The sequence below is a fragment of the Protopterus annectens genome, chromosome 11.part0 (assembly GCF_019279795.1).
Source record: "Protopterus annectens isolate FY-2018-M chromosome 11.part0, PAN1.0, whole genome shotgun sequence".
NCBI classification, from domain to species: Eukaryota; Metazoa; Chordata; order Ceratodontiformes; family Protopteridae; genus Protopterus; species Protopterus annectens.
This window is the reverse complement of record NC_056745.1, coordinates 703,266,716-703,291,228: the sequence shown is the minus strand read 5'-3', so window position 1 is coordinate 703,291,228 and position 24,513 is coordinate 703,266,716. Positions and strand designations below refer to the sequence as shown.

General features: G+C 36.1%; 1 protein-coding gene across 1 annotated transcript in view; it reads right to left on the bottom strand.

Annotated features, from left to right (window-relative positions):
* LOC122815565 (protein mono-ADP-ribosyltransferase PARP12-like) overlaps nt 1-24,513 on the bottom strand; it is an 882,722-nt gene that overhangs the window by 366,184 nt on the left and 492,025 nt on the right. Inside the window, exon 6 of the mRNA XM_044088162.1 lies at nt 24,001-24,166. Coding sequence (XP_043944097.1) covers nt 24,001-24,166 — 166 coding nt within the window. The remainder of the gene's footprint in view (nt 1-24,000; nt 24,167-24,513) is intronic.

Genomic DNA, 24,513 nt, shown 5'->3' with positions numbered 1-24,513 from the left:
CATACAGCCATTGAAGTCTAAATGTGAAGCTTCAGTTTGCACATTCACCTTTGTGGGCTTGATATTGGCAGAAACATAAATAAAAAACAAGTTACACTTACACATCATCAAAGCAAAGCTTTAGGACTCCACCTACAAAATAAATTGTTAGGATGCCTTTTAAGACATTTTATACATCAGATGTCTTTAAGACATCACAGACAAGAAAAAAACTCTATTTTAGGCCTGGAAAATCATCCACTTCCTTAGCCATACTGACAGAATATGGCCTCCTTCTGATCTCAACTGCCATTAAGACAAGCCTTTCCACCCTTCAAACAACCACTAGTACTATCTGTAGATTCACCATCCCCTCTCCCAAGAGAGGCCACCACTGCCTTACCCTCTCCAAAGCTAAATGTTTTCTAACCCAACAAAGCAATTAGGTAATTTTCTGTTCAAACTGTTCACTGAAAAAAACTTCCCATACTATGAACTAAGGATCCCAAAGAGACTCCTGCTACCATATAACTTCAGATCACTGAGCAACTCCACAACACATCCCAACACCATTTTCTAAACTACAACATACTTAAGACTCATTGCACATATCCGAAATACCTGCACCACCTGATCTCCCTCCTTAATCTCCATCAACCTGACTCTCATAGATGACACTTTCCATCTCATTCTCGTTTGTCATCCCTCTCCTCTGCTCCATCTCTCCCACTTCTATCCTTTACTGCACCTATTCTTTTCTCTCTAAATTCTCCAAATAAATTTGTCTTTCCCTAATGTACTTTACTGAATTTATGTACTCCTTGCTGTTATGTTCACACAATGTTTACTTCTACACACTGCCTGTTATGTATATTATTCAGTAATTGTTTATGCCTTACGTCTACGTCACTGTACTCTTCACTTTGGTTGCACGCCCTAGGCTGAAGCTGAAAATAGTCAAATAAGATTAGTGTTCTACCCTAGTCAACGAGAGAATGAATAAATAAATGACTAAGTAAATAAATAAAATAAAATAAATTCTCAAATACTCTAGAGATCCATTTAAGTCCATGACTGCAATACTGTGAATATACTTTTTTCTTCACGAAAATCTGATCTTTGTGTTTTTGAACCAAGATTCTGTTTCTGAGCCCATTTCTTTTTTAAAAAATCTGTTCTATAATCTGGTAGAAGTAAGGCAAAATTGAGTGTTAGCCTTCATGACCATGTAATTTGTGCACAAGATAAAAAATCACAAGGAGTAATGCTAAAGTTAAATAAATGCCATGACAGTTTTCTTTCCACTGCCTTGTTTTTCACTTCCTTCATACACTCCTTCATACTTTATACAGCTCTCTCTTCCACAACATTATCTGAAGCATGAAACAGAGAAATTACATGACAGCTTCCATTTCCATTTTATAAAGTTAAAAAAAATATTCACAAGCATGGAACAAGTTCATCTGAATCATTTCTGATATAATGCCATGTATAGAAAAAAATTCTTAGTAGTTTATGGCTGAGAAATAGAAGACTCCTTGTTATACACATCCTTCCATTTCAAAAGGAGCATCTATCAGCAGAAGAAACATTTTTCAAAGGAAAGAATTAATTTGGTCTACATGCAATCTAAAATGTGTTTTTCAGGTCATTCATTTGAATGCAAAGGTGATTAACTGTTTTCTTGGCAGCCATTACACATCTTTATTTTACTTTGCACATGTAGACCTATGACAGGCCACCATATACACATATACATACATACACACACACACACATATATATATATATATATATATATATATATATATATATATATATATATATATATATATATATATATATATATATATATCGACAGTCCATAAACATGAAACCACACACACACACACATATATATATATATATATATATATATATATACACACACACACACACACACACACACACACACACACACACACACACACACACACACACAATGGATATAAAAAGTGTACACACCCCTGTTCAAATGCCAGGTTTTTGTGTTATAAAAAATGAGACCACAATAAATCCTTTCAAAACTTTTCCCACCTTTAATGTGACCTATAACCTGTACAATTCAATTGAAAAACAAACAAATCTGTTACGGGAAAGAACATAAAAAATAAAAAAATGTACAATACGCTGGTTGCATAAATGTGCACAGCCTTACACTAATACTTTGTTGTGTGTGCACACCCTTAAACTAATACTTTGCTGAAGCACCTTTTGATTTAATTACAACATTCAGTCTTCTTGGGTAGGAGTACATCAGCATGGCACATCTTGACTGGGCAATATTTGCCCACTCTTCCTTGCAAAAGTGCTCCAAATCTGTCATATTGTGAGGGCATCTCTTGTGCACAGCCCTCTTTGGGTCACCCCACAGATTTTCTATAGGATTTAAGCCTGGGCTCTGGCTGGCCCATTCCAAAACTTTAATTTTCTTCTGGTGAAGCCATTCTTTTGTTGATTTGGATGTATGCTTGGGTTCATTGTTGTGTTGAAAGGTGAAATTACTCTTCATCTTCATCTTTCTAGTGGATGGATGAAGGTTTTGGGCCATAAGTGACTGGTATTTGGAAATGTTCATAATTCCCCCCCACCTTGACTAAAGCCCCAGTTCCTGATGAAAAAAAAATCAACCCCAAAGCAAGATTCTCTCATCAGACCATAACACATTTCCCACATGCTTTTGGGAGACTTGTATTGTTTTGCAAATTTTAGCCGGGCCTGGATGTTTTTCTGTGTAAGAAAAGGCTTCCATCTTGCTACCCTACCCCATAGTCCAGACATATGGAGAACAAGGGAAATTGTTGTCACATGTAGGACACAACCAGCACTTGCCAGAAATTCATGCAGCTCTTTCAGTGTTGCTGTAGATCTCTTGGCAGCCTCCTTGACCAGTTTTTGTCCTATCTTTTCATCAATTTTGGAGGGACATCCAGTTCTTTGCAACGTCACTGCTGACCCATATTTTCTCCGCTTTTTGATGACTGTCTTCACTGTGCTCCATGGTATATCCAATGCTGTAGAAAATTTTTTGTACCCTTCTCCTTAATGATACCTTTCAACAATAAGATCCCTATATATATATATATATATATATATATATATATATATATATATATATATATATATATATATATATATATATATATATATATATATATATATATAGATAGACAGCTAAAATTTCCATTCTGGATATTTCAAGTTGATGCTTGATGTAATACTTTTAGTAGTAGAGAGTAAACCTATAGAGGAAATACAATTTCAGACTTTCACAATATGTGCCTTCTTTGGACCCCTAAAGCTATCCTTCTGAAAGAGTATGACATAAACCTTGGGTCACTTACTACAGGCTACCTTTGTGCCTATTATATTTTCAATTTCAATTTTATTTAGGTGCATTTTACAAAACAGTTGTGACAATTCTAAAATATATAAATGTAATAATAAATAGCATAAAAATCAAGAAATAAAATAATTAAAATAGCAAGCAAAACAACAAATGTGTGTTCAATAAATACAAAAAGCAATTTCACCAAATAGGCGGTACATACATAGAGATGTGAATAGATGAACTAGTGCTAAAGATCTAAAGTAATCCCAGAACTGAACAGACCCACACTCGTTGAATGAACTGTCAAATAAAATGCAGTCAAGGATCATTAAAAGCAAGCCAAAGAGAACCATACCCTCAGTCACAGTGAAAGTAGATTCCACAGTCAATGAACCCCAATGTACCCTGGAAGGCAGAGCACAGTGTCTGGGTGGTAGGCAGAGTTGCACTACGAGCTATCAAAGATAACAGAGATCTAAATCATGTAAGCACAAGTACACCAAAACCAAGATTTTAAACTTAAAATGGACTGCAAATTTCACAAAACTTGCATAATATTGTGGCTATCTGATGTAAGTATTCAGGTGGCTGAGTTTTGCATAAGCTGAAAATGGCGATGCTCTATGCCAGAAAGTTCCAAGTAAAGAGTGTTACAGTAGTCAAGGTAGGAAGAGACCATCACACCTCCCAACATCTTAGAACAAGAAATCTGGACAAAGCCATACATAATGGGGGGACAAAGGCCCAAAATAGGGACAATTTTTAAATATTGATCTTAAAAACTTAGAACATTGATAGAATATCAGGTTCTGTGTTGGCATGAATTTTCTTAAGGTTATGAAGTCTGAAACTCATATGTCTGTCATTATTTTTCTGACTTCAGTCTTTAATGAATTGCCAATGATTTTCCAGAAAAACAGTATTTTATGAAAAATGGACCAAAAATATGAGACTAAAATCTGGACATTCTGCGAAAATTTGTACAGTTGAGAGGTATGGAGACCATCATATGAACAACTACCCAGAGATTGGCTTACGGATTAAAATTATTGATCCTGGAGCTAGTCCATATGCGGAAACATAATGATTTCACAACAGCTGATAGCTGGTACTTAAATTGCAGCTGGTTACCCAGGATCACATCTAAATTGAGCACCTTATTATCAAATAACATCAAGACAGCCTCTTAAAATAGCATAAGTTACCATTGCCCTAGTTTTGGAAATGTTACACTTCAACCAGTTTGTGTATTACCTATTGATGAATGGTTTCCAAAATCATCAGCAAGGAAGTACACGTTCACCATGATTTCCTGAGAGAATTAAAGGTAAAGATGAGTGTCATCAGCACTGCAGTGGTGTGCTAAACTCTTCTCCTAATTAGGTTCCTCTAAGGAGGTATGAACACTGTGAAAAGTGGAGATCTCAAGAATAAGCCTTACAGAACTCCACAGTCCAGATGAAATCATTCAGAATAGTTAAAACTCTAAGTAACCCTCTAGGTATGTTCAAACAAATTAGAAGTAAAACTGCTATGGGCCACAGAAGTGAGTTCACAACAAGATGGTTAAGTACTTAGTCAGGATGCCATGACCGATGGTATTAGCCTCAGCAGAGAGAGAGATATCCATCAGGATCAGAACAGAACACAAGCATTGGGTCTCTGGTCATCAGATCATTTGCTACTCAAATTACAACAATGTTACTACTATGGTCAAAGTGAAATCTGGACTGATAAGGATCCATGAGACCATTTACTATAAGACAGGACTTTGAGCAGGGGCAGCTTTCTCAATAGCCTTACCTAGAAAAGAAAGTTTAGAAACTGTCAGGATGTTATCAAGGATATAAGGTTCCAAAGATGGCTTCTTGAGGAGTGGGTAGCAAAACCATGTTTCCAGGTGGTTGGAAAAACTCCAGTCTTCTGTCATAAATTTAGTGCCTGATAAACTACTGGGCATTCAGACTTGACCAAAAAAAAGAAAAGGTTGCAGAGACATGGGTCCAACCTGCAAGTTGTGGATCAAATTCCTGTAAATATAGTTAAAACATCATCATAAATGTGAACAATACATGTTCTTCAAGAGGAACAAACACAGCCAGTGTACAAAACAGTGAGTATGGAATCCAGAGAAGGAAAATTAACTCTGATAATGACAATCTTGTCAGTGAACGACTGAAAAGTCAGTTCATACTGGTGAGATGTAGAAGCCTGATGGGTAATGACATGAGTTAGGTTGCACCACCTGCCTATTAATCAAAAGAGCATTGCTGGTTGGTTAGCCACAGCTGAGATCTCACTAGACAGATAAATTACCTTCTTACAAGTGACCTTAGTCTGGGATGTTGCAGTATGCCTGTCTAGATCAACTCCACAGACCAGACTGCTTCCAACGATACTTCACCTCAGGGAGCACAGCTTCAGGTTCAAGAATGGCTCCCATTCCTTTATTAAGACAGGACATACACAACTTGGGATCAGGCTGTTGTGAGTCAAGAGTAATGACTTCTTTAGTCTCTTTCAAAGATATTGATTATGCTGGCATCATCCTCAAGAAAAAAAAAGATGGGATTAGCAGACTGGCCTTCCATCAGTTTAAGACACAGGGAACTAAATACAGGCTAAGGTAGACAAGAAAGAGGTCAGGCAATGAGACAGGTTCCATCACCAAGTCAAAGGTTTTCACATGCAATAGGAAGATCAAGTATGCCTGTATTTATGTGATGAAGAGCTAATAACCTGAGGGATTCTGAATCCTGTCATAACAACTGAAAACCTTAGCAGCAGACAGAGATTCATCACCTCAAGAACAATGAGGTTCTGGTAACTGACATCCCAGTTGCTGAGAAAGTCAGTGAACTCTTGTAGGAATGTCCTTACACAACAGAGTGGATGACAGAAAAGGAGAAAACAGAAGTTCATTCCTGCAGCAATGACATGTTCAAAAAGAGTCGGTTGGCCTACTGGTAACATGAACCTGGAGGTATACCTGATGGCAACCTTACCCTCAATTCTAACACATGTAAGGTACTAAATAACAGAGACCTCAGATGAAATAGCAGTTGCGAAATTAATATAAATGTAACGACAATATAATGCAGAACATCTGAAATTACTGAACTTCTACCAGAATTATTGTGGCTTGTCCTTATACTGGTATTTACTGCCCTATGGGGGTGCACAGGAAGGCAAGTCCCAGATGTGTGCCATTTCTGAAGGACTGACACCTTAGGTACTATCTGAAGGAAGAAAGTATGAGGTTCCTTAAAGATCTTCTCTTCATGAAGGGAGTTACAGGGCAAAAAGCCAAACACAGGCATGCATCTGCAAATGTCCATAGCAGCTTGTCTCTAAAGTTCTCCTTTAAGTTGAAGTAAAATACACAGGTGACTGCAAACGTGAAAAATAGGAGTCGACAGATGACAACATGTAAATGGGCAAAGCGTCAGCAGAATGTGTAAGTGATGACCGTGAATAACCGTGAATAATAGGGTTAGTATGAATAGTAATAAGGAAATAAAAATGAGGGCTAATCAGTAAGGTTAATAAGAAACAGACGTAGAGTTACACATTGGAAGAGTAAGCAAGAAACAGTAAAAGGTAAGTAAATGGAGCAAATTAAACTGTAGAAACAAAGAAATAAAATAAAATAAAATATTTGACAAGCAAGGAAGAAAGCATGAGAGTGGAATTAGTCAAAGCAAATAAAGTAGTAGTCTAACTGGTAGATATAAGCTCAAGAAGCAAGGGAGCCCGCAGGATTTTTTGCAGGGGGGTGCAAACCCAGAGCCCCACCCACATAGCTCACCCCGCCCCCTGCCAACACAGCCCCGCCCAAGTCCACCCACCCCAAGCCCCGCCCACACAGCCATTCCAGTGTCCCATTACTTGGCTATTTCTCCCCATTTACTGTAGACACTGTTCAAATCTGTGTGCATACTGTTTTATGCTTTAGTTCTACAATGATTACAGGCAGTTGGATTTAATTTACAACTTTTATTTCAAACATTATAGCCCAAACACCGTGACATTTACTAAACCTAAACAAAGCAATAGTCTTACAATGAAAAACAGACTTGGCATTAAAGCTTCTCTACTTTTGAAACTCACATTCAATGAAACAGCATTGAAACCCACATTCAAAGAAAATGCATCTGGCCAGTGGCAGGTTATTTACCTTTGAACTGTTTTCAAGCAATAGGCTCCTTGCACACGTTAGGGCCATGCAAAAGTTATTTGATTTACCAGATTGTATTAATTATAATATATAATTGAATTATATCCCTTGTATTATACAGCAGCACTTGTTTGAGTGTCTCTGCTGAAGTAAAAGTAATCTGAATAATTCCACATTAAAGATATCTGAAACTAATGAAGATGTTGTTGCTAGAAAACAATTGTATATTTCAGTGTTTCATCTACAAATTCAGTGCCTGCTGCGTCAAAGAATAACTTGCCTATGTTAAATTAAAAAATGGTAAGCTGGTATATTGCAATAGAAAATGGATGACAAGCTGAAAAACAGGTTCATAGTTATTAGGCATCTCATCCAAAGGAGGATATCAGCATACAAATGTATATGCTGTAGGAATAGAACCTCAAGCCTTTACATTAAGATGCAAGTATTCTACTTGTGGTGCTACTAACATAGCTTTAAAACTTTATACCACAACAGAGATACCATTTGCTAAACAAAACAGTTGCACATTGTAAATAGACTTGGCATGAGCAGCAGTGAACTTAGCTTCCCTTAAAACTCACAGTTCTTTGAAAATGCACTTGAAAATTCCACCTGTTAACTCTAACTTGGGCATTTCACTTTCTCTCTCACAAACATATCACACCCCTCAAGGCCTCAACCTTAGTGCAAGAAATCTGGACAAAGCCTAAAATAAATAGGGATAGATTATAAATATGGCTCTCAGAAACTTAGAAAATTGCAAGAGTAACAGGATTTGTGTTGGCATGCATTTTTCTAAAACTGAAATGTCTCATTTAGCAACTTCAATCCTTTTTAGGAGGAATATGGGGCAAAAATCTGGGCAGCTGAGGGGTATGCTACCTCCCTCTTATACACACACCAAATAATTCTGGTCAGACTTGAATTAGTTCTGGGAAGGTTGCACTGAACGGCACAGTGCTTGAGCTGAAGTGGGTGAAATCCTGGTAGCCAGTGATAACTGATCTGCAGCTCAGCAATGTGAAGCATTAAAGCATTTTTAGCAGAGCATTGTTTCATCACTACCTATTGTGTTTGAACATAAGCTGTAGTTATCTTAAACATTTGCCTTTTGATTACTACAGAGTACATTTACCCACCAGAGCTATTGTGTTTTGACTTCAGTGTGGAGCTAGTTGTTGCAGGGCTTGGCTTTTAAGTAAGGTAGCAATGCTTATTTACCATATACCATTAAAGCCACCCAACTACAAGTGTACTAACACACAGACACTGCTATAAGACACTGGTCTGCAATAAAATGTAATGAGCTTCTGAAAATACTGTAATCCTGTCCTTTTATTACAATGAATATAAAATACTTTGAAATAAGGTAAAAGCTCATAATCTTCGAATCGACAAAACTACTTTTCCACACTTCAAAACAATAATAAAATCAAACCCTCAGAAATTTTGGAAAGGTATCTCTACTCTACTTAACCCCAGCAAACCAGATACCCCTACCCCAGACCCAAACGCTCCTGACAAAGACTTGGCTACCCAATTTAACTCTTTTCATTGAATCCATTTCCAAATTAACGTCATCTTTCTCTAACACCACTACATTCTCCAAAACTCCCTTACCATCCCCAACCATCTCTCTACCCTACTCTGCTACTACTTCCTCATTCCCATCTACTAACTCCCATCCCTCCACTCCTACTCCTACTCCTACTCCTACTCCTACTCCTACTCCTACTCCTACTCCTACTCCTACTCCTACTCCTACTCCTACTCCTACTCCTTCATCAGCTTCATCTGCCCCTAATTCTCCCTCTTCACACTCCTTTTTTCTCTCATTTAAACCTATACCCACTTCTACTATAAAGAAACTCCTTATGAAACTGAAGCCATGCACCAATGCTCCTGATAACATCCCTTCTTACTTTCTTAGCAAAGCTGCTGAAGCAACCTATTAGCATTTTAATCAACCGCTCTATCCAAGAATGTATAGTACCCCAAGTCTGGAAAAGGGCCTTTATCATACCTCTACATAAAGGTGGCAACAACAACAATGTTACTAATTCCCCCCGCCCGCTATTCTGTCCCCATCTCTAAACTCCTAGAAAGTGTATCCAACTACAACTCCTTCCACATCTCTTAGATAATCACCTACTAACTCCCACACATGGATTCAGACCACATCACCTCCTCTCCTTCCTTGACACTGTAAATAAAGCCAGCGACCTGGCCAAATTGTTTCTACCCTACTACTCGACCTCTCTAAGGCCTCTGACACTCTCACAGCCTGCTACTAACTAAACTTTCTAAACTTAACCTATCTCCCTCCTCCTTGAACTGGTTCTCCAGCTACTTATCTAACAGATCTCAAGCAGTCAAATGGAAAAAGGCCACCTCCTCATTTCTAAAATATATTTATAAATGATTTCCTCTATCCCATTCTCAGACATCATCCACTGTTCAAATCTCTCAGTGTGCATACTGTTTCTTTACTCCTACAATGATTACAGATATTTGGATTTAATTTACAACTTTTATTTCAGATTTTATAGCACAAACACTGACAGACATTTACTAAACCTAAACAAAGCAATAGTCTTACAATGAAAACAGACTTAGCATTAAAACTTCTCTACCTTTGAAACCCACATTCACTGAAACAGAAACCCACATTTCACAAACATGCATCTGGCCAGTGGCAGGTAAGTTTACCTTTGGCCCATTTCAAATCATAGGCTCCTTGCACACATTTTTAGAAACATGCAAGAGTTCTTTGATTCACCTTCCTGACTATTATACTACATAATAATTGAATTATATCTCTTGTACAACACAGCACCACTTGTTAAGAGTGTGTTTTATAGTTCTGAGCATCTTTCCTTTAAGCAATGAAACAAATCATATGAACCAATAATGACAGCCTGCCCAATTCAGAACATTTGAACCATAAAGGAACACTCAAACTTCTGTCATAAAATCCACCAATATCAATCAGTATGCAGAATCTCTGCAGAAGTAAAAGTCATCTGAATAATTCCACATTAAAGAGATCTGAAACCAATGAAGAGGTTGTTGCTAGAAAATAACTTTATATTTCAGTGTTTCATTTACAATTTCAGTGCCTGTTGCCCTTGAAGAATAAATTGCATGTGCTACATTAAAATTAATGGTAAGTTGATATATTGCAATAGGGAATGGGTGGCAGGCTGAAAAGCAGGTTCATAGTTATTAGGTGTCTCATCCAAAGGAGGACATACTAAGAACTGCAGTACCATATTAAAATACAAATGTACATGATGTGTGAATAGAACCTAGAGCCCTTTGCATCAAGAAGCACGTGAGCTACCTGCTGTGCTAACACTGCCTTAAAATTCTATACCACAATAATGATACCATTTGCTAAACAAAACAGTTGCACATAAATTCCACCCGTTATAGCTAACTAGGGCATTTCTCTGTCACACACACACACACCTCAACTTTAGTGCAAGAAATACATAAAGATGGATTTTTTTCAAAGTTACAACAACTGTAAACTCTGTGACCATGGTGTACATTTGTTTTGACAGAAAGGTATAAGGAACTCATGGTTATGTATATAGTTGAATCTCTGTACTGAAGTACTCTACCACGATTCTGCTTTAATAGTGTGTTTGCATTCAGAAACGTGTTACAACTGTAAACTCTGTGTGACCATGGTGTGTGTGTGTTTTTGACAGAAAGGGCTATGTATATAGTTGAATCTCTCTGTACTGAAGTACTCCCTACCATGATGCTGCTTAACTAGTGTGTTTGCATTCAGAAACTTAGTTTTTATACTGAACTTTTATAACTACATGAATTAGAAAATATCCTTTTCAGAGCCTAAGCTAAAAACACCCGAGATGAAAAGGTGATGGTGTCTACATATTCTTAAACAACATTTCATCTCCAGACTTGCTATGTGAGATAATGGACGGGAATTCCTCTGCATCCAGCTTAGCATTAACAAAACTCCTTACTGTGTCATACCTAACTATAGGTCCCCTCTATGTACCCCATCAATCCATATCTCCTAACTAACATGGTGTCCCTATGCATTAAGCCAACACCATTATTCTAGGAGACTTCAATCACATTTTCTTCCAAAATTGCCATTTTGAGGAAGGATTATTAGGGAGCAACATTTTGTGCCAAAATTGGGGACAATGGAGAGGTTTGGATATTTCTAATTCTACAAAGCGATTTGCACATACCTCTTAATTCAGGAAATCTGGACAAGGCTAAATATATTGGGGGAACATACAAACACTACTAAAAATTGCTCTTGTATAAACTTGACAGTTGATAGAATAACAGGTCTTGCATTAGCATGCATTTTTCTGAAGGTTATGACGTCTGAAACTCAAATGTCTGTCATTTAGTGAGTTCATTGTATGAGGAACAAAACAAAATAAGTAGCAAATATCTATTCATTCTGCAAAGATATGGACAACTGAGAGGTATAGTTCAACCAGGGATGTCTGAGTTTGCTCCAGTATCACATAGTCCCAACACATCAGCGAACCAAACACATAAATACACAAAACATACTCAGAGGCTCTAAATAAAAATCTACCTAAGCAACAGAGAACTCCAAAGCAGACATCCAAGCAAGCTACCTCAACACAAAACATGCACAACACATAGCCCACAAAGTCAGTGTGCCAAGCAGCCACAGCCCTTAAGGCTGAATAACACACCTGATACTCTTGTAATAGGTGACTCTATTGTCAGACACACTGCCGTCCTGCTCACCAGGCTGAATAAAGAGAAGGTCACGGTGAGCTGCCTGCCGGTGCTAGGATCCAAGCACTCAGGTCACTCCAAAGCAAATACAAATATGGCTCAGTCATTGTACATGCTGGTGTGAATGACCTGAGGCGGCCTCCCTGGACTACATGAAAAGAGACATAGAGGAGTTCTATGATCATGTAGCCCAGGGTGGCATCTTACCCTCACCTAGAATGATGCCACAGTACAAAGACAAAATGATCGATTTTAACAATTGGCTAAAGTTTTGGTGTCATTCAAAGGGGATCCAGTGTCTGTCAGCCTGGGATGACATGCTCGACAAGCCACGTTGCTTCACTAGGGACAGCTTGCACCTGTCACCACTGGGCTTTCAGATATTGGCAAAGGCTCTTGCCACCCCCATAGTGCCTGTTTTAGGCAAGGCTCAAAAGTCAAACCCACACCATAGACAGCACAAGGAACAAGAAACTAAGGGTAATGCTGCTAAATGCCAGAAGTCTTAACCTCAAGATGCAAGCTCTCCTCAGTATGGAGAACATAGATATCTGTGCAGTGACAGAAACCTGGTTCAAGGCTCCAGAGAGCACCCCAGCACTACCAGGCTATACCTCATATCATGCTTTAACCACAAAAGGAGGAGGAGTTTCCATATTTATCAAGGATATCCACATGTATTTGTTTTTCTGGAGGTCAAGCACTGTAATCAGATACAGTTGAAGCAAGTAACTCTTTAAGGAGTCTTGGTATAACTGGAATGAATATCACAATTTAACTATGGCAAACTAAAACTGTACTTTAATAATCCCATAATTAAGCTATAAAAAAAACAAATAAAATAAAATGTCTTACAATTGGAACCAATTATCCCCCCTTACAAAACAACTACATACATACAAAACTGTAAAGTACAAATCATTTTATTCAAACAGATTCACAGCATTTTCATCTTATAGCAAGACTTCCTTAGACTCTGATGAAAAGTCTTGTTACAAAATGAACGCACTGGGAATTTGTTTCCATAAAGTGGTTTGTTCTTATTAAAATATATTTTCTGTAATAATAAGCCCCTTCAAAAAGAAATCTTAACATGGAAAGGAAAATGACATTTGTCTGCCATCAGGTCTGTCCCTTGGCTATGCACATACAATATAACAGAAACAAACACACAACATTCTTTTTGTAAGTTAGAAAATTGACTGGGTGCTAAGGAAAGGGCACTGCACTGAATGACAGTTCGGATCAGTAATGGACTGAAAAGGCAGATAGAAAGTAGGTAACATTTCATCAAACAGTTTGTGTGCCAAGTCTGTATTTTGAAAATGAATTTATTATTTCAACCAACCCTAACACTCTGCTGAAATGTTGGGTCTTTCAAAGGCAGGGGATCAACTTGCAGCTTGCGAAAACGTGTCTAGCAGCAATGTCTGTTCCACATTATATCCATAACTCTGTTCCTTGACATCCCAGTACAGCACAGAATACAACTCCAAATGTCACAACACTTCATCTCCCAAACTCTTGGAACTGTTGACTCAATGACAAGCAAACACTTTCTTCCATACTGTAAATGGTAATTGTTGCAGCAACAGAGAAAGGAAATATTTAAGTGGGGAGAGGGATTTTTGTCATGCTAGTTATTTTGTACTCTTGTCCATTGTATAACTGTTAATAAGCATTGTGATAATCCTGGTTGGATGAAATAAAGACACTGGATATTATTACTATACTAGCTTGACAATATAAAAATGTGACAATAAGAAAACTGCTAATGTATATTTAAGTGACAGCTCACTCCTTATACCCGCTAACTTGTAGGACTGAGGTTTGGCAATGATCACTACAAGGTTTTGGGTCTGTGACACAACTACACCTCTTATAAAAATGTCTTGTGACAAAGACTGCAGTTATCTTGATTACTGAGTGCACTTAAAATGGTTGTGTGTCAGCCCCGACTCATGTGACAGACAGTTCAGCAAAACATGGTACACATTAAAGAAGCCATGGCAGAGCCTCAAGGCCTTGTACTCCTATTCATAGCTGTTACGGACATGGAATTACCCTGAGCAATCTGCTTTGTTCTTCTGGGAAGGTGAGACAAAGAGCTGAAACAAGCACATTAAACATGATACCTTTGCACAAATGCAGTTAAAGCAACCTTTGTGTTACACTGCTGAAATAACCACATGGAGTGCATAAGCTTTAAACAGGGTTTTTTTTAAGGAAGAAGGTACAATGGTTATAGTTACAGCGATTGCTTTCTGCTTAGAAAAATAAAAATAAAGAAAGAAGAGGGCAATCATCACCCCATAATGAGTGACAGGAGTCAGTAAGCAAAGCTATGAAAAAATGCTAAGGACTGTATTTAGCTTACAGTGATGAAAATGCCCTTGTGATTCTTCAGCAACAGGGCCAGCTTCTGAACATGGACACACATCCAACTTCACATCTTTCCCTATTTTCATTCATTCATTCACACACACACACACACACACACACACACACACACACACACACACTTACTTTGAAAGTGTCCCATCTTCCGCTCGTTTTCTCTCCCTGCTTAATCCGTCCGCTTCAGTTCCCGTGGTCCCATTTTCCATTTGCTTACCCCAAAACCGTCTGTCCATCCGAGTTCCCGCCGCAACAGTTGAAAAATATGCGCGATGAATGACAGTCCCACACCCCCCGTTCTTCGCGATGTCAGCACGGACTTCATTTCTTCTTAAAGAAGAACGTCCAAAAAAAAAAAAAAAAAAAAAAAAAAAAAACTTTTTTTAAATTAGACCATGTCAGCTCCCTTGTCAAGAAGATAGTCCTGCACTAGTAAATAGATTGCCCCCTATCAATACTGAGGTGAGAAAGCAGTTCAAATGTGCCTATGTAATACTATAAGCAAGGTAAACTAAGAAAAAGTAACTAAGACCAGCACAAAAACAGCTGGGCCTGAAGCAAATACATTCAACCTTAGCTACTACTTAATGACCCAAGAGTAAAACAATAAACCCAGTTGATACCCAATCTAACCAAACTAATTAAAATGCATGAAAACAAAGAGTAACTAGCAACAACTAACACATAATTGAGCCTTAAAGTTCAAAAAATAAGATAAACTCAAATACAGCTAGAAAGCAGAAATCAAGGAGAATAGTCCATAAACAATTTAGAAAAACAGAAAAATAAATAATACAGCAGGGAGACATTAAGTTTCATAAGAAATAATATTAAATGTTATATACAACAGTAAAGAGGTAAAAGTAGACCATAAATCACTGACTATGCATGAAGGGAAGATAAATCTGACAAAAAAGGTAATAATGACTATGAAATCATTAGATAGTAAAAAAAGACAGTAGAAAGGAATGGAAAAGATAGGTTAAGTGGCTATATATAATTATATAATAAAAAGAGGAGTCTGGGAAGTAAGCCAAATAAGAGAGAATGCAGGCAAACTGGAAATAAGTAAATAATGTAGACATTTTTTTCTTGCAATTCCATCTCCTACACACATCTAACTTTTCCCTTCCATCTCTTTACAGTTCATTTAGGTCCAGCCATTCTGTTCAGTTTCTTCAACAGCTCACAGTTCCATCTTACCCCACAATCTACTGCCATCCTGGGAAATATCTCAGCACGTCTCCTTGTTGGAAGAAGGTTCCATCTCTCCACCTGAAAATTCCTTTCAGCTGTTTGAGCCAATAACAGAATTCAGACTGCCTGAATCATCATCAAGGATTTATCTCTTCATGCCAATAAAGCTGGCAATAATGAAGACAAATTGAAATAAAACAAAAAAGAACAGCTGGAGTCTTGACCTAGATCAAAACTATTTATTTTTGATAAAGTAAAACGGCAGCAAAAGTTTGCTGCAAAAATAAACTGCAAATAACAGCAAAGATAAAAAGAAAAATAATTTAATAAAAAAGAATGAAACACTACCAAAGATAAAAATTAATGTTTTCTATGAATAATTATATCTAACAATAAAACTGTTGCAGAAATGAAATCCAGCGTCCAACTTCCAATGACCTAAGCAGCTAGCAATGACTACAACTATCAAATATGCACCAAAACCATAGCCCAAATACAGCCACTTTATTAACTAAGGAGACAAAAATGGTCTAAGAACTGCAGGCAAAGCAATGGTCACCCAGTCAAAAGTTTTCAAGCAGGACAACCATCCCTAGAATTACCGGAAAGTTCAGCAGTTCTGCAGCTCTTAGGGCAAAAACAAGAGAAGACCTACAAGAACAATCCAGATCAAGGGATATTAGCAGTGAATTACCAGCACATAGTATGGACTCCAAGCTGTAAAACACTCAGGTAAAATGCAGTGATGAAAAAGGAATCCAGCAATAACTCAAGTGGGCAGTGTTGAAAACTAGATACTGGAAAACAGTAGTTAATATAGTAATTCATACAGTCACAGGGGAAGCTCAGTTAAGCACAACATGGCAAAAACTTGCCAGTGTTAAAGGTGCTCAACAGAACAATCAACTGCAGTCACAATGAAGGATGAAGTGTGAAAGGAAAATATGAATCAAACTAGTGAAATGGGTAATCTGAACTAAGTAATGTTCAGTGATACTGGCAATGATATATAGATGATAAAATGTATGCAGATAAGCTGAAGTCTGAAAGCTGGAAACATCAAACAACGAGTGGACAGAAGTAGCAGGTAGCTAAGCTTAGTAGAAATGTTCTGTACACAAATTAAATACGTGGACATTTGGGGAAACCAGTTACAAGCAAGAAATAAAGCTACATGAGGTCATAAATAACCCAAAATGCAGGTAGTGAGAGGTATAATCAAGTTAGTATCCAGTGATAAAAACAGACAGATGCAATCAATGTATGCAAGAAACTCAAATTCAAATTAAACTTTCTATATTACAAAAGTATATAAAGTGACACACAAAAAATGACAGAAACAGACAATGAATACCAAATCTGTAATATTTGTTTGGAATGTTAATGAAGCTGGTTGACAGTAGGAAAAAAAACGGCTGATATTGGCATATTTACAACAGTAATGAAGCACAGATTATAATGTTACAGGAAACACACCTGCATCATAAAGAAATGAAAGTTTTATAAAAAAATGTGGGAAGAAGGTTTTCTTTGCTGGAAAAGAAGTACATCAAAAGAAATAAAGAGGTCTCAGTGTTAATTAAAAAGGCTGCATGACTAAAGATTGAGGATTAAATGAAGTACAGTCAGGAAAGATTTATGGTAGTGACAGGCTGTAGGGAAAGTGAAAATAATGGCACTAGTTGCTGTAGGCAATGAAACATAAAGAATATTATGGAAGAAGTTATAGTTTTTCATCAAGGATGTATGATAGCAGCAGGAGAGTGGAACACTAAAGGAAATAAGGAAGACATCTCTGGAGGGCCAAGGTATCACATAATATTGAATAAGGGAGATACATAGAGATAAATATGCAAGTATTGAGCTTATTTGTACAATGAAAATAAGAGTAAATGAAGTAAAACATAAACATTTCCAGTGAAATATGGTTCCTGGACAAAAATAGATAGATGATACACATCAAACAACTAATATAAAATGTTCCAACCAAGAAAACACATCCAGTGATAGTGTCAGACCACATATTGATATAAATTAAGTTTTGTAAGCAATTTCTAGTATTTTTTTCTGAAAAGGAAGCCATGTAATGAATAGGTAGATAAAACTTTAACCTAAACAATAAAGAGCTTGCAAAAAATGAAATAATTGCAAACTGAAGATCAGAGATGTGGTCACAATGAAAGTAAATGAGATATGGAATCATAGTCACAATAGTTATCTAGAGGATCTTAAAAGCAAAATGGATTTACAGAAACATAAAGGAGTAAGTGGAACATATCAGGTTGAAGAGCAGCTGAAAAAAGGTAAAATATTTATGTGCAAGTACTTAGACAAGATGAATAAATATAAAACAATGGTTTTAAAACAACTATTTTGACAATAACCCTAGAACACCCAAATTGTTGGTACAATTATGAGGCAACAAAAGGTTGAAAAGATGATAACTAAATTCAGAAATAATGACAATGGTATAGTATATTTGGACTCAGGGAAATTATGATTATATTGGTAAATTATTCCTATACACTACATAGACAAGATGTAAAGTCTGATATCAACACATAAGAAATGATAATATACTTTAGAATGTTAGAACTTCTTCAGTTAGCAGAAATGAAAAGAGGGATATTAACATCAAAAATAAAGGAAACTGAAACTGAACGTTATAGCAAACGAGGGGAAATATCCACTTGATCCAGGATCATATAGACCCATTTTGAATCTGAATTATCACTACAAAGTGTTTTTGATGACTTTGGCAAAAAGAACATCAAAAATATCGTTAAGAATGGTAAATATAGATCAATGTAGTTATCTAGAATGTAGGAAATTATCTAACAACTCAAAAGCATACATTGCACAATAATAATATATTAATGTTAATAGGTTTCTATGCTGGAAACGAATTTGACAGATTGAGTTGTAAATTTATGAAAAGATCTGTTGAGGCATTTGAATTTCCACAAATATGACAAGTGAATATTTAATACTTACAAGGAGTTCAAACTACAAAGGGTATGGTTGTGGTGATTTTTTTTAAAGCATTTAGCTTTACAAGAGGAACTAGGCAGGTATGTCCACTTTCATTATTACTCTTTGCTTTATTTTTTGAGCCAATTGCTAGGGACTTAAGATAATCATTCATAGTTGGTTATAAATGAGGAAATGCTAATGAAAAAAACAGCCCTTTTGTAGATCACATAATAATATACATTATCTGCTTTTTATTGTGTCAACACAAGATGAGATGAGATACATGACAATTTGGTTGAAATGGGATGATGAGGAAAAAGCTAAAGAAATGGGGGAATAAATTACTCAAAATATTACATGTAAGAGAAGAATATGGAAGTTGCTATTTACGAACATCAACAATAAGGTACATATGATTAAGATGCTTTTGGTCCCACTGGTTTTTTATGTAGGGAAGGCTTACATGTATCAACAGAAAAATCAGATATAGAAGAATAAGATAAATTAAGATATTTCTTTGGGATAACAAAAGAGAAAGGGTAAAATGGGAACAACTAATAATTAAAAATGGAGAGTGTAGTCTTGGCCTTCCAGATTTGGAAGTGTACTATAATGTCACCCAGCTTAGATTAATATATTTGATTAAAGGATACGGAAAATATGCCCAAATGGAAATACATGATAGGTAAAGTGTCCAACGAGATAACAAAAGGATCACATGTGGGCATTTGGGCAGATTTTAATATAAAGAATATTATGTATAACCTTAGCAAGTCTTTACATTGAAGTAAGCTAGCCTTTGGAAAAATGGAACACTAACAGCAAAAAGTACATTACACATAATGAGCATTTGGAGAAGAAAGAACAAAGAAATGAGATTTTGAGACAAGATGACAAAAAGAGATATGACAATAATATAGGATGAAGTTAGACAAACCTTAGGGTTATTGAACTTGGATCAACTTTCAAGTACAGACGTAAAGTCAGAGCTCAAGGAAGACATGCAGAAGTTAAGTATAACTTTGTAATCCATAAATAGAAGACTTTATAATTGAGGCCAGAATAGAAAAGGCAGTTGGGAAAAGCATAATAGGTAGATCATACAAAGCAAGATTAGATCTAAAAAGACAATGCAGTATAAAGCCAAAGGCAAAACAGCCTATAGTGAAGAAGTAAATAAAGATATTGTATGTGATTAATGGAATGAAATATGTCTTAGTTCTACATAAGCAACTAAATTGAGAAAACTTTCCTGCTAATCATCCCTCATGGATCACCACTGGTTATTGTGAGTTGTGAATTTTGTAAAGTTGCTGTCAACCCAGACATGTGGTAAATTTCTCTCGTAATGAACCCTAGCACATTCAAGCCTTCCTTTATGGTTTTAATTTATCTCCTTAGCAGATTTAGTCATGATTGGCATCATCCTGCATTCCTCTGACCTTCTATTGAAATTAGATTAAGTATTATATTCACACATATTTCTTCTGATACATTTATTATATTTATTGTCTAAATAGTTAATCTGCTGTTTTCTCTTCTTTGCTTTTAATACATAATGTGTTACTCTTTTTGAATGTTACATCCTTTTTACAATCACATATTCTGTGCATTCAGTGTAAATCATGATCATATGCTCATTGTTGGTTATTTGTTCATTGTTGTTAATATACATTAATAAAGCTTTCTAACAAAAAACTACATTACAAATTGAGAAAATTAAAATGCATGGAAATTTTTGCACAAACATTTCTATACCCCAGTGAGACTTGAAAACTGTTTCCACATGCAAGAATTATACGTTGATGTGATGTTTCAAAAAGAGATTCTTGGGAGCATATATTTTGTGAATGAATGTCGTTGCTTTAATACAAAAATATTTGAATACTTGCTAAGACTTATACTTGTAAGAGAAGTTTACTTCAAAATAGAGATTTTTTGTTGAATTGGTGTAAAACAATATGAACTAAAGAGGTGAACCATTGCTGTGTTTAGTGTTGAAAGTAGCTAATAAAGCTAGAACTAGAAAATGGAAAAAGGAAAACATCAGTAAAAAGAAGTGAAAAAGATTACAGAGATTGAAAGAGTGGCACTGAGAACTATTAGAGATCAGAAACAGAACTGTATAGTAAATAAATGGGCCATAAGGAATTCTATGGTGCTTGACTGGGGCACTGACATGAAACAAAAGGGTCTATATTAAATTGTCAAAGTTTTACAACTTTGAATCCTAGACATCGAACACTAGTGATCGAAGTTGCAAAACATCAAACAATTAAAAAAAAGGGAAAGAAAGGTAAAAGGGTTTGCACAAAGAAAAGAAACTAAAAAAAAGAAACAAGAAAAAAAAGAAACAAAAGTAACTGCTTTAAGCAGGGAGGCAAGCCCCCCTGCTCCCCCACCCCCGCTATTTAAATATACCAACTCTGAGACTGCACTACAGCATAGCAAAGGGAAATCTTCCCTTTCCGCACCATACTCCATTAAAGTGCGATCTCGGAGTTGGTATATTTAAGTAGCAGGGGGTGTGGGGGGTGCAGGGGGCTTGCCCCCTGCTTAAAACAGTTTCTTTATTTTTATTTATTTTATTTATCAGATATTTGAAGTTTCAGTACATCAATCATATGGGGTTGACCATATGGTATTCAAAGTTATGAAACTTCGATTATCTGATATAGACCCAAAACAAAATACCTAGGATATATACTTACCTAATAATGTAGATGGCAGTATAAGGTACAAGGTACAAAGTTACTGGTTCAGTTGTTAGTACTTGTAATCTAGTGAAAATAAAACAATATGCGTACTGTTTAATTCCCGATCTTAAATTATGTTGTAAACAGTTTATTTTTGTGTTTAACTCTTTTTGTTTGATGAGCAATGTTAATTCAATCTTGGCATTAAGACTAGATGGAATAGTTGAGTATGATTTTTGGATTTACATGCTTAACAATGGCAAGCTAGTGAAAGATGAATCTAAGTACTGATTGTCTAACATAAGGCTAGGTTACTAGTACTCTATAAACATGTAACTATAAAATGGTTGTAACAGCAATTAGTGCTGAAATAATAATGTGTACCATGCAAGGGGACTGCAGGGTTTGTTTAAGAAAGAGTAACAGTGATCAGAACTAATCAGTATCACAGAGAAACCAAATGATATTATTTAAATACAAGAGGTGAAGAACAGTAGTATCATTGTGGATCTACTCATTACTGATTGCCAGTTAGTATCATTGTGGATCTACTCATTACTGATTACCAGTTAGTATCATTGTAGATCTACTCATTACTGATTACCAGTTAGTATAATTGTAGATCTACTCATTACTGATTATCAGTTAGTATCACTGTGGATCTACTCATTACTGATTGCCAGTTAGTATCATTGTGGATCTACTCATTACTGATTGCCAGTTAGTATCATTGCGGATCTACTCATTACTGATTGCCAGTTAGTATCATTGTAGATCTACTCATTACTGATTGCCAGTTAGTATCATTGTGGATCTACTCATTACTGATTACCAGTTAGTATCATTGTGGATCTACTCATTACTGATTGCCAATTAGTATCATTGTGGATCTACTCATTACTGATTACCAGTTAGTATCATTGTGGATCTACTAATTATTGATTGCCAGTTAGTACCATTGGGGATCTACTCATTACTGATTGCCACTTTCTATTATCACCCACATGTTCTGTATGTATTTTGAACCAGCTGAGCAGGACTCAGCTGAAAATGGGATTTTCCAACTGGACTATCCCAGTCAACAAATGTAAATAAATAATAAATAAATTACTTTTCTATCCAATCTCAACAATCATTAGAATAATTCATTGGGGAATATGAAATTATCTACGGAAATTATAATAAAACTAATGCTAATAAATGTAGGGCATTGCACAAGAAGGGATTTTGAGTTATTTTCTAGTCAGATCTTGGCTAAGTTACTAGATTATGAAGATAGGAACCACCACTATAATTCCTGTAAGATAGCTACTCAAGAAACTTAGATTCACAATCATAAATATAACATCTTTGTATAAAGAAAACATAGATTTTTTTTGTTTTCATCTGTTTCAGATGATGACTTTTTTCTTTGTTTTTGCTACAACCAAACACTTGAAATCAGTGTAGATCAAAATTGTGTAGATCAGCCAAATGGCCTAAATGCTGATCTACACAAAAAGCTCAAAGAATATCTAATTCCATACCCTGTTCATTTCTTCTGTTATGTTTCACTGGGCTATCCACAGCAACCTTCATTATTAGAAGTGTCTATCATGTTTACTTACAAATTAGGGACCTATATTTATCTTTGTCATAGGTTAGTACTAGGCTAACTGCTCTTGCAAGCCATTGTAAGCCTAGCCAATTATCCCTTGTGAGACTCAAACCCTGCACCTTGTGTTTGTAAGGCAAACACCTTAACCATTAGGCCACCCTCCCAACCCCTAGATTCATAGGTTAGCACTAAGCTAACTGCCCTTGCAAGCCATTTTAAGCCTAGCCAATTATCCCTTGTGAGACTCAAACCATGCACCTTGTGTTTGTAAGGCAAACACCTTAACCATTAGGCCACCCTCCCAACTATTCATATCATAAAGGTTATCTCTCTCTTTAATACAGAACCCATAATTCTTGCAAAAATTTTAACTACCTGTCTGTACAGAATTTTGAGAAAGTGAATGAGTGCTGAAAAAATGGTGCCATCAAGATCTGCAATTCTTCTTAACGTCATGCAACACTATGCATCTTGGCTGAAGCAAAGCATATGCAAGGTCCAAAAGTGTTAACATCTCTTAGGGCTGAAAACAATGTTTGATAGAATAAACTGTTTTCTTCTTAATTACTACTCTTGTTATTCTGTAGAGACATAATAATGTATACTTGTTCGGGGGGGGGGGCAATTTGTGTATCATCATTTATTAACAGCATTGCACTGTTTATGTTAATTAGTTACATTTCCGGTTTTCTTGCTGTCATTCAGCTGATATGCATGCATGTTAGTCAAAATCTTCCACACACATATACACACACATATGGATTCACACATACACACTCAATGATAAAATGAATATGAAAAAAAAACATCACATCTATGACATTTAGCAAATAATGCATCTACCTACCTGGCTACCATATTCAATCCATTTATTAAATTCATCTTTCCAGTACCAGATCCAAACTGTTGTCAAAATGAAATGTGGAGGTTTAGTGACAGAAGATGAAGTGGATAAACGTCTGACTCGATAAGAGTCACAAGTCATCTTCTGAAAATCAATGTATGATGTAGCACTGTAACATTAAAAAAAAAAAAAAAATGTAAAACTGTGTAGATTTACAAAAAGAAAAGAAACTAAAAAAAACAAATACACTGTTCTAATCAATAAAATTAGAATTTTAATGATGCAAATAAGTACAAACATTAAATGCTTTAATTTCTCAAAAGCTCAGACTTCGTGCAACCAAATTGATAAGTTAAGTCACTGTTAAGAAAACAGACTGTACCAATGGTTCCAAAGAAAACTGTGCTGAAAAAAAGCCTCTCATGTAGCATAAAACAACAGACTAAGCAAAAACTACCACACAAAATGTAGCAAACTGGAAGAACAGAACCACCAAGTGTATCAAAATCTTTCTAA